Here is an 11116-nt window from a genome sequence, read left to right as displayed (position 1 = left end):
TGTGTGACTGCAATGTATTTTCTTATCCTGCAAGAGTAGAATAGCCAGCTGGGGGTATCTTGGGGTTGTACCCTCAAGGGATTATAAGTTAAGTGGGAAATTATTATCTAGGGATTCTAAAGCATTTGTGTCCACTGTGACTCTTCAGTGAGAGGACATACATACATTTATTTTTATTTTATTTTTATATTTATATTAATATACCACTCAATTGTGGTTTTTTAAAAAAACAAAACAAAAAACCCTTCCAAATATAAAACAGAACAATCAAGAAAAATGCAACTACAAAACATACAAAAGTTTAAATACTAAAACACATTAATATTACCTCAACTTTATAAGCATCTGAGTGTTGTTTTATTATTATTATGTATTAAATTCCTATACGGCCCTTCATCCAAGGATCACATTTTGAAGTGTGATTCTGTCCTCTGGGGTCTTAGCCACCCCTCCCAATTTGGTGTCATCTGCAAACTTGCTCAGGATTCCCTCAAGCCCATCATCCAAGTCATTGATGAATATGTTGAATAAGACTGGGCCCAAGACAGAACCCTGTGGCACCCCACTAGTCACTACTCTCCAGGATGAGGAGGAGCCATTGATGAGCACCCTTTGGGTTCGGTCAGTAAGCCAGTTACAAATCCACTGAATGGTAGCATTGTCTAGCCCGCATTTTACCAGCTTCTTTACAAGAATATCATGGGGCACCTTGTCAAAGGCCTTGCTGAAATCAAGATAGGCTACATCCACAGCGTTCCATTCATCTACCAGGCTTGTAATTCTGTCAAAAAATGAGATCAGATTAGTCTGACATGACTTATTTTTCAGGAACCCATGCTGACTTTTAGTGATCACCGCGTTTCTTTCTAGGTGCTCACAGACCGTTTGCTTAATGATCTGCTCTAGAATCTTTCCTGGTATTGATGTCATGCCGACTGGGCGGTAAATGTTTGGGTCCTCTCTTTTCCCCTTTTTGAACATAGGGACAACAGTTGCCCTCCTCCAGTCTGCTGTTCTCCAGGAATTTTCAAAGATTATTGCCAGTGGTTCTGAAATCACCTCTGCCAGTTCTTTTAATACTCTTGGATGTAGTTCATCTGGCCCTGGAGACGAATACATCTAAACTAGCCAAGTATTCTTGTACTACCTCCTTACTTATTCTGGGCTGTGTTTCCCCTGCTGAATCATCTGCTCCATATTCTTCAGGTTGGGCATTGTTTTCTTTTTTGGAGAAGACTGAGGCAAAGAAGGTATTGAGGAGTTCTGCCCTTTCTCTGTCCCCTGTTCTCATTTCACCATCTTCTCTAAGTGACCCCATTGTTTCCTTGTTCTTCCTTTTGCTATGGACATACCCATAAAAGCCCTTTTTGTTGCTTTTAACCTCTCTAGCAAGCCTGAGTTCATTCTGTGCTTTAGCTTTTCTGACTTTGTCTCTACACGTGCTGACTACCGTATATGTTTGAATTCCTCTCTGGTGATTTCCCCCTTTTTCCATTTTTTGTACATATCCCTTTTAAATCTTAACTCAGTTAAAAGTTCTTTAGATAGCCACCCTAGCTTCTTTAGGCACCTTCCATGTTTCCATCTCATTGGTATTGCCTGAAGTTGTGCTTTTAATATCTCCCTTTTAACAAACTCCCAACCATCATGAACTCCCTTCCCTTTTAGTATTTATGTCCATGGGATCTCACCCAGCGTTTCCCTAAGTTTTCTGAAGTCGGCTTTCTTAAAGTCTAGGATTTGAGTCTTAGTATGCTTGGTTGCTCCTTTCCGCTGAATAATAAACTCCAGAAGAGCATGATCACTCCCACCTAATGATCCTGCCACTTCTACCCCACTAACCAGGTCATCACTATTGGTTAGGACCAGATCTAAAATGACTGATCCTCTTGTTGCTTCTCCCACTTTCTGGACAATGAAATTGCCTGCAAGGCCAGTGAGGAATCTGTTCGACCTTATGCTCTTGGCTGAATTTGACATCCAACAAATATCAGGAATAGTTGAAATCCCCCATTACTACTATCTCACTTCCTTTTGAATGCTTGGTCATCTGTTCCAGGAAGGCATCATCTGTGTCCTCAGTTTGGCTTGGGGATCTATAGTAAACTCCCACAATGAGATCACTCTTATTTTTCTCTCCCTTAATTTTGACCCAGATACACTCAATTTGTTCATACACTAAATAATGATTTTCAACACAAGGTAGCAAAGCAGATTCGAACAGAGATGTCTAAAACTCTGGAGAGTTCATATAAGACAGTTCAAACTAGTCTGTACCTTTTAAAGGCAGTTGCTCAGATTCCCTGTAGGGAGGGAAATGGTTTGCTGTCCCCTTTAAAGGCAGCAACTATGAAGTCATCACATGCAAAAAAGGGTTCTAGAAACAAGGTTCAGTTACCAGGCATTTGCCATGACAACGGTGGTTGTGTTTGAATTGTGATTGTGGCTGCAGCTAGCATGGCAGTTGATGAGCAGGACCCAGAAGCTTTTGGAGTGAAAAAGGATGAGGTGCTGTGCACTGCAGCTGCCTGTTTCTTTCAGCGGATGTGAAAGCTGGTAATTGGGTGAGGGTCTTTACTCCTTTCCCCCTTTCTTGTGCCAGGCAAAGGCAACTTTGCTTCTCATGGCCATCAATGGTTCAACAAGTCAAGATAGGTCCTTACATTTAAATATTACTATCCTCTTGGTGGCAAATTGATGACTTTGGTCAGTATCTAGTTTCTTTTCTTTTTTTTAAAGGCTATATTTTGAACTGAGCATGGGCTGAAGGACGAGGGACACCCACTCCATTCATTCCCAAGAGCTGTGCAAATAGCCACAGAGGTAATGTCTGGAGGTCTTCCCCATTTCTTCTGCCCGGACACTGAGGTCCAGCACCGAGGGCCTTCTGGCGGTTCCCTCATTGCGAGATGCCAAGTTGCAGGGAACTAGGCAGAGGGCCTTCTCGGTGGTGGCGCGTGCCCTGTGGAACGCCCTCCCAACAGATGTCAAAGAGGAAAACAACTACCAGACTTAGAAGACATCTGAAGGCAGCCCTGTTCAGGGAGGCTTTTAATGTTTAATAGATTACTGTGTTTTATTTTTCTGTTGGAAGCCGCCCAGAGTGGCTGGGGAAACCCAGCCAGATGGGCGGGGTATACATAATAAATTATTATTATTATTATTATTATTATTATTATTATTATTATTATTATTTCTTTGGAAGCACAACGTTTGTGGCAGAGAAGTTTGTTTCTCATTCTGTGCCACTTCCCTGTGCAGTTGACTAAAGGCAAAAGTACCCGAGGCTCTGGGTGGCACACAAGAATGGCCACATGCACAATAGTTGATTTCACCCTTGAAAGGGTGGTCACCACAGAGCAGTTGGAAATGGATGGCCATTCTGCCACTATTGCAGCTGCCACTCACCACAGAAGGTTTCTGTTCAAGCTCAAGATGGATGATATTATGGTGAACCTGAAGACCTTTCAGCCAGAGTACGGAGCAGGGATACATGAGCCCCTGATGAGCCTAAGATGCCGTGCCAAAGGACTGACAGTGACTGCCTGTGCCCACGCATTCTTATTCTGCAGACTGCTCCAAGCCACCAGGTAAAGCAAGGAACAAAATTTGTTCCTGTAAGATTTCCTACAGTGGATTAAAGCTGCATTATATTAATGGAACACCACTTTCTTCCCCTTTTCTCAGTCTGTGGTCTACAGGGGCAAAGCATAAAGGGACCCCACACACTTTTATCTTACGACTTCATTCTGACTTGGGCAGCTTTCCTCCTCCTGTTCTGTTTCAACAGAGTTTGAGTTTATTGATCTGTCCATGATGCAAGACATTAAAGAGGGATGAAAATCACATAGAATCCTAGAGTTGTAGAGTTGCTTTTTATTTTTGCCATTGGGTGCTGGAAGTTGCTTGTGTAATCTCATTGTGTTTATAGTACTGACATTTTTCATACGCTATTATATTTGCTGTTGTGTTGTTTTGCTATGTTATTATGAAATTGTTTGTGAGATGCGGGCCACTTGTAGCATGATTTTTGTGCGTGTAAAAGCAGCATACGGTACAAAATAAAATGAATGAATGACACTGCCATTTATGTTCTTCCTCAGGCAGAAAAGAGAGGGTGACAGCCAAGGCCTGAAGCTTGGGATTATTGGTGGAGGCCATATTGGGAAACAACTGGCAAGGACAATGTTGCATCTGGGTGGCATGTCAGGAAAGAACATCCACATATCTACAAGGCGTCCAGAAACTCTGGGTAAGACTCAGGTGCTTGACAGACATTCAGTAATCAAGTTAGTAATTGCAAAATTTAGGTACACTTCTGCCTAGAGATCCAGGTGGAGATCTAGGTGGAAGTCTTTATTCCAAATGAATGGTAAACACACAGGAAATAACTAGATAGAGGGAAGCTTAGAACAATGAAATCCTTTCCGATAATCATCCCTGAAGATAAAGAGGAGGAATATTAAAAGTCTTTTTATAGTTTTTGAAAGGTGGCCAGTTCCTGAGGTTTGGCTATTTTCGAATTATAAACTTTAAATCAGTGTTTTTGAAATAGTGCCAGGTGATTATTCTTTTGCATTTGTTTCTGGGACAGAGGCTTCAGTCCTCCATAGCCCAGAAGACCTGTGGTGTATGACAGCTATCTGTGGTCATTATGCAAAGTTCTCAAAGTGTCATCAGACGAGAGGACTTGGCTATAATGAAGTCATCTCGCATCACTGTTGTGGACCACTTTCTTTCATGTTAATGTATTCAAAAGGAAATTACAGACATTGACTCCACCCCAATGCCCTCTTACATTAAGACAGATGGAAAACATCCTCATAAGTACACTCTCTATGTGCTATTAGGGCCTGCCTAGAGATGTTCTGAGTGCTTCTCTGTAACTATGCTATACTCCTCCCCTGGAAGCAGAGGCTGCACATCTTCTGGGAGTGGTGGTGGAAGAAGCTTTTTACTGAAACTGGCTTCTCATGGCAGAGAAAAGGAGGATAGAATAATCAGCATTCTGTTTCGTACCCACTTCAGATGATTGGAACGGTGTATGCTTCACATTTGAGCCAAGTGAGTTGTCTCTGGGTTTATAGGATCACACAACCTTGCAGTGCAGTCCTGATTAGGTTTACTCAGAAACAAATCCCTCTGTGCTTGGGTGAGATCTTAGCTGAAAGTGCATGGGGTTGCAACCTCAGGTATTAAATAGGTGGCCATTATTGTGTGGAAGCAAGAGATCATTCTTCCTCTCCATTGTCTTTTATAGGAGAATTTGAGACACTGGGAGTTACCTGCTTTTATGACAACAGGAAGCTGGTGGGCTGGGCACATGCTGTATTTCTCTGCTGTCTTCCGTCTCACCTTCCACACATTTGTGCAGAAATCCAGGATGCACTTACAAAATGTTGCATTGTCTACAGCCTGGTCACAGCTATCCCTCTGCCCAGGTATTGTGCATTATGACATCAGAGCTACCTTAATTTGAAGATGTCATCCAATTGTGTAACACAACTGAAAAGAAACAAGTAACTATTTCCTCTGAGTTAAGGAATTGATGGTGTCAAAGTTGTGGTGAACCTTACCTATTCAAGGTGACCCTTCCTAGTACTATCTGCTTTACTTGGGAACTACCGTAGATCTAAGGATTTTGCTCTCATTATATTTTAGAATTCTGAGACTAGCAGTGCAAATCTATGCATATTTATTCAGAAGCAAATCCCATTCAGTTCTCAAGGAAACTCTCCCAACTAACTGCGCATCAGATTATAGCTTGGGACTGCAATCCTATGCACATTTCCCCCAAGATTGCACAGGTGGTATTAGAATTAGGTGTGTGACAATGTTTAGTCTGTGCCATTAGATGCAAAACATGTACATTCTGGGTTATAAGGAAAGCCATGTTTGAAGTTTTTCCCAATGTAACTTTAGCAGGGCAGGCCTGAAGTCCTAAAACCTCGCATTGCTCAGAGATTGACACATTACAGAATGACCATTCTGGCCTGTATTGTGAGTTTTGTTAAGGATGTCAGGAATGGTGATTGCAAACGTATCATTTTCATAGTACCAGGATCCACCTATATCTTCCACCGAACATTTAATCACTGTGTTGTTTTAATGGGATTGCTTTCTTGTATATTTTAATGATGAGTTTATGTTTCAGTGTTTTAATGGGATTTTTTATTGTGAATTTTAATCATTTATATTTTAATGCTTGTGCAACTGATTTTTAGACTTGTAAACCACTTATGAATGCATTTTGAAGGCATGTAATAGGGGACTCAGCTACATTCAGGCAATTATATCGTTAAACATGCGACACCAGATGGTGCTGTAGGGTCTGAGCCTTTGTCAATGTGATTTTCCATTATGAGCTTTAGAACACCATTTCCTGTAATGCTTTTTTATGTTTCTAGATCCAGCCAGGATTCCATGTGCACAGAACAGAAATATATGAAGTTGTATTTTGCTCAGTGTATGAGCAGCAAATGACTGTGTCTGGGAAGCTTACAGGATTTGGTAGCATGAGTGTTTTCCACATCTATTTATCATTCTTCTTCTGCCTGCTTGCCTCTCAGACCAAACTCCATCTGATTACCTCTGCTCTTATTTGCTTTTAGGCTGAAACAACTTCTTTCTTCCAATAACATATTGAGGCCACAGTACAAGTTTGTGGAGAGTGGGCTTTTTCAGATGTGGGAGGCCAGCAGGACAGTTGTGGAAGCCCTCAAAGACCCAGCTGTTATCCAAGCCACATGTCCCTGTAACCCTAATGGTAGGTGAACTATATTTCTTCACTTTGCAGTCTGTATGAAGAATCATAGAATCATAGAGTTGGAAGAGACCACAAGGGCCATCCAGTCCAACCCCCTGCCAAGCAGGAAGAGAGCTTGGTTATTGTCATCTGGTTGATTTAATGTTCACCTCTTCTAATCAAAGCCCAGCTTTTGTATCTGTATGCAGGGAGGAGGTGAAATAGGTTTATTTGCCATGTCCTGGATCAAGATGCACAAAATAAACCATCCTCCAAAAACATAGGAGGCCTTCTGACACACACACACCCCGCTATATGTGGCAAATGAGTGATTATATCTGAGCATTTCCAATACTTAACATTTGTATCTGAATATTTTGTTCAGCCCACCTGCTGCTGAAAGCAAAGTTCATTTTTGCTACAGTTTTAACCATTTTCTTTTTTAGTCTTGGAAGTTTGAACCCCATTTCTGTTAACGTTTCCACTTCACCCCCACCCCACCCCCCAATTCCACAGCTTTCTTTTCTCTTGCTCTCTACCACCGGAGGTCTGTCCTCTGCCCCTGCATTGGTCAATTACCCCTTCTCAGTGCTTTTTTTCTGGGGGTACGCATACCCCTAAAATTTTTGTGAATCTTTGTGTTTTTGTCCATTTACTGTATTTATTTTTCCTGATATTATTTTTCTCTCCAGCCCAGAAATGGAGTCTTAGATGCAAGTGCACCATCCATTATACAGTAGCTGGCTGCCATCAGCTTGGGGAAAAGTGGCACCAGCATCAATCCACACATGCAGCAGAATGAGATAGTAGAGTGGGCTGGAAGTGAGAGAGATTATTTTTGTTCATGCTTCCCCCATTATTATTATTTTTAAAGCTTCCAATAAATAAAGAAGTAGCATATTTGCAAAAGGCAACTGAGCTCCTTGCTGTGCTAGTTTTCTGTGTACAAGGACTTGTTTCTACAGAAGATTTTAAAAAATGTGATTCATCCACCTGTAATCCTGAAGTTAGTAGCTGCCTCAGAAGTCAACCATTTTATTCTTGACTCATTTAGCTGCATGTCAGGTCAGAGTCTGCATCCACAGACAGGAGGAGAGATGCAGGTATTCTCTCAGCCCAATTCCCATTCAGGATCCTGCTTGTGCGGGCCTTATATGTTTTCCCCAAAAAGGAGGGGGAAAGGGCCTCAGACAATGGCAATCCCTCACCAGGGAGAAGGGTCACAAAATGAAAGGAAAGGTTGGCATAAGGGCTGCATCATGTTGTGCAGGCCTGGCCTAGCAGTATGGTGAACTAAACACTTTGTATGTCTAATATAACATTTCTGTTATCTTACAGCGGAAATTGTTGTCAATACAAAGTGGCTGGCAGCCGTTTTCTACGCAGCTCTAAATAGCTGCACATGGCAGTCTGTACCCTACATGAGAGCCCTGGTCTTCCTCAATGAGGCATGTTTTCCTGTAAAAGCTAGTACCACCTCCTTAGATAATAGACCGGAATCGCCAGAGCTAGTTTGTGAAAACTTCATCAACCAAGCCTTCGCTTCCACCCTGCAATATAATGAGTAAGTGTGACAAACTGGAAATAGTATTTACTCTTGACCTACTGAGCATTTTAAAAAGTGGATGGAGCTTCATCTATGCACGATACTGAATTAGAAACATGTTGTTGTTTAGTCGTTTAGTCATGTCCGACTCTTCGTGACCCCATGGACCAGAGCACGCCAGGCACTCCCGTCTTCTATTAGAAACATGCTTTCCAAGTAAAAGAACCCTATGTTCTTTATCCTGATGACCCAACCCCCCATTTTCTTGTTCTCCTACTCACTTTAAACTTCCAGAAGACATAGAGTTTATATAACTGGTTAGTTTAACATCTGGGGTTAGTGTCTGCTTGAGACAGGGATAAACCTAAAGTTAGGCAGTTGCGTGGAAGTTGTTGGAAATGTTTCCACGTGGGAGTGAGTTCCTAACATTGAAAAGTGATGCATCCTGTGTATAGTCCTGATTGTGTGGGGGTTGCTATACCATTGCCATGGCCACTAAGTATATACAGCACTGGCATGGGGCTCTGGTGTGCTTTCCCCATGCTTCAGTTCTGCTGAAAATCCCCATCCAGACTTAAAGAGGTAAGCTTCTATTGACTGTTATTGCTAAAAGGGAAGGAACATTAAGGTGACATTCAACTAAATATTTGTACTAGTGCAATAGGATCTCCTTTCCTCTCTCTGCACATGCCCCATGCATCTGCTCGTGAGGGTTGGGAAAAACCCCAGCACAGATTTAGGGGATGCATGGAGAAAGGGGGGGGGGTAATGTTTTGTTGCACAGGGAGAAATCCTCATGTTGATGGAATGTTCACCGTAGCGCTATGTTGAATACAACCCATCAAATGCATTTAATGCCATCTCTGTTGTGGACTGACCAAGAGAAGGCAGCTTCCCAGCTGTGAGTACATTCTGTTCTTTGCTCTTTTGTCTTGTTTTCTCTTAGCAGCCCTTGCATAGAAAGAAAAAGTGGCTAGTAAGTTAAATATTAAATCTTCCCATTTTTATCTGCAAGACCTCTATAACAACAAAATTATAAGGATAGAACGGTGGCATTTATATGTTTGGAAGTTGCCCTGGGTCATTTGACCCTTTATAAAATATCATTCTCTTTTTCTCTCCTGGAAAAGACTGTGCATGGTTGTCTGTTTAGAGTTTAAACATAACACATTACTTTACTTGGTATGCTAAAACACATTTACATGAATGTACGAGACTGGCTAAATATGTAGACACTTACATTCCGAGGCACATAGCAGCATAAAACAACAACTGCTGCTCTCACTGTGAAACTCACTCTCACTCCCTACAGTTGATAACAGACCTAACGGAAAAAACCCGCCTACTGTGGTAACATCATAGAATTCTATACTACATTAACTCTTTCCATAGCATTTTGGATGCACCACTCCCACAAGAATTTGGTTTTGAATATGTGTTCAATGACCTATATATAAATGTTTTCTGTTCCCCTAGTACTTTCCCATTGTTTGACCTGACAGCTGTACAGCAAAGGGACTCACCTTTTAGCCAGTTTCTTGAATCAACTACATCTTTCCAGAAAGTTGCTTTATTATATCGTAACTTGATTGCCGTATTATCCACAAACATTGAAGACTCCGCGAGCGCTGTCTCTAAGAAGACATCTCTTTCAGCTGTGCTACTGAACCCCACCAAGACTTTGATTCATGGCATAGATGGGACCTTCATAAGCAAAGTAGAAGAGGGATCTAGTTCTGATTCTGAAGAGACATAAATTAACTATGGTGTGATTCCAATCAGGAAGAAGTAGGAAAGGTATTGCTTTTAATATTAGTACTAAAAACTATGTAAATATTAAGTAACTACTACCCTTTCTAACCACATACATTTCAGGAATCCAAATAGTGATTTGTGATGAAAATATATATCATTGTGGGGGTGTGTCTGTGTGTGTGTGATATTTAGCAAAGGAAAGTTTGTAATAGAGGCTAAGCAGGGAAGAATTACTACAAACTGAAACTCAGGATTGACATGTTTTTAAAATGTTTAGATCCTATCATACTAATCTATGCTATGGTATGGTAAAATAAAGTGAGAAGAAACACTAATATAATTATTAAGCCATTTGTTCTTTAACCTCTCATGTAGCTAAACCTGTACTCCTTCATCTGCCACAGTTTTTGTCTAAAACTCAGAGCTGAACGCAAGTGATTTAAATAAATAACATGCAATGTTGCAATATAATGGTGATGAACAGCTGCCTCAGTTCAGGATAAATGGAAAACAGGAACATCACTTCTTAGCTGAAGCTAAGCATGATCACTTGAAAATATATTCAACGAAAAACTGTGAAACACAACTTCTAAGCAAGCCAATGAACAGTCTCCATTGCTTCATTAATAAATTTTTGTGTCAACGCAGCCTATGAAGCAAAATCCATCTTTTATGAACTCAAAGATGAATACAAAAAATCTGTGGCATAAAATGTAAATATCCAAAAGCATAGATTCACAGTTTTTTATATTGTAAAAACACGGCATTTACTATACACTTAATATAGGTAATCTAGGTAATCCTTGCAAATGTGTACTGTAGATGACGATACTATGAATGAGGGATAGTTGCTTGACTAAGGCTAAATGGTGAGATCATGGCTGAGGCAAAGTTTTAACCATGGCTTTCACAGTGCATGGTCACAGCCATCACACTACAGTCTGGCTCACACCCTGTTAAGACAAGCCATGGCTCCAATGACAATATACATACAGACAAACCTCCGATCCAAAACACCTCCGTTTTTGAACTTTTCAGCTCTCGAACGACAAAAACTCAGAAGTAAATGC

General features: G+C 41.1%; 1 protein-coding gene across 5 annotated transcripts; it reads left to right on the top strand.

Annotated features, from left to right (window-relative positions):
- The first annotated feature begins 2480 nt into the window (after positions 1 to 2480).
- On the top strand, positions 2481 to 10381 carry NOXRED1 (NADP dependent oxidoreductase domain containing 1). Of its 5 annotated transcripts, XM_088655001.1 has the most exons (8): positions 2481 to 2564; positions 2740 to 2823; positions 3398 to 3590; positions 4104 to 4252; positions 5261 to 5441; positions 6612 to 6766; positions 8084 to 8309; positions 9768 to 10381. In XM_088655001.1, the coding sequence occupies exons 3-8, from the start codon at positions 3436 to 3438 to the stop codon at positions 10045 to 10047; spliced, it is 1146 nt and encodes a 381-aa protein (XP_088511127.1). In that variant the 5' UTR covers positions 2481 to 2564; positions 2740 to 2823; positions 3398 to 3435; the 3' UTR covers positions 10048 to 10381. The 5 variants fall into 5 exon arrangements, with proteins under 5 accessions (XP_088511127.1, XP_088511133.1, XP_088511138.1 ...); XM_088655007.1 differs by lacking the exon at positions 2740 to 2823 and having other exon boundaries at positions 2481 to 2556; XM_088655012.1 differs by lacking the exon at positions 2740 to 2823 and having other exon boundaries at positions 3430 to 3590.
- Positions 10382 to 11116: the final 735 nt, after the last annotated feature.

This window comes from Zootoca vivipara, chromosome 1, assembly GCF_965207765.1.
Source record: "Zootoca vivipara chromosome 1, rZooViv2.hap1.1, whole genome shotgun sequence".
Lineage (NCBI taxonomy): Eukaryota > Metazoa > Chordata > Lepidosauria > Squamata > Lacertidae > Zootoca > Zootoca vivipara.
This window is presented reverse-complemented; position numbering and strand designations above follow the sequence as displayed.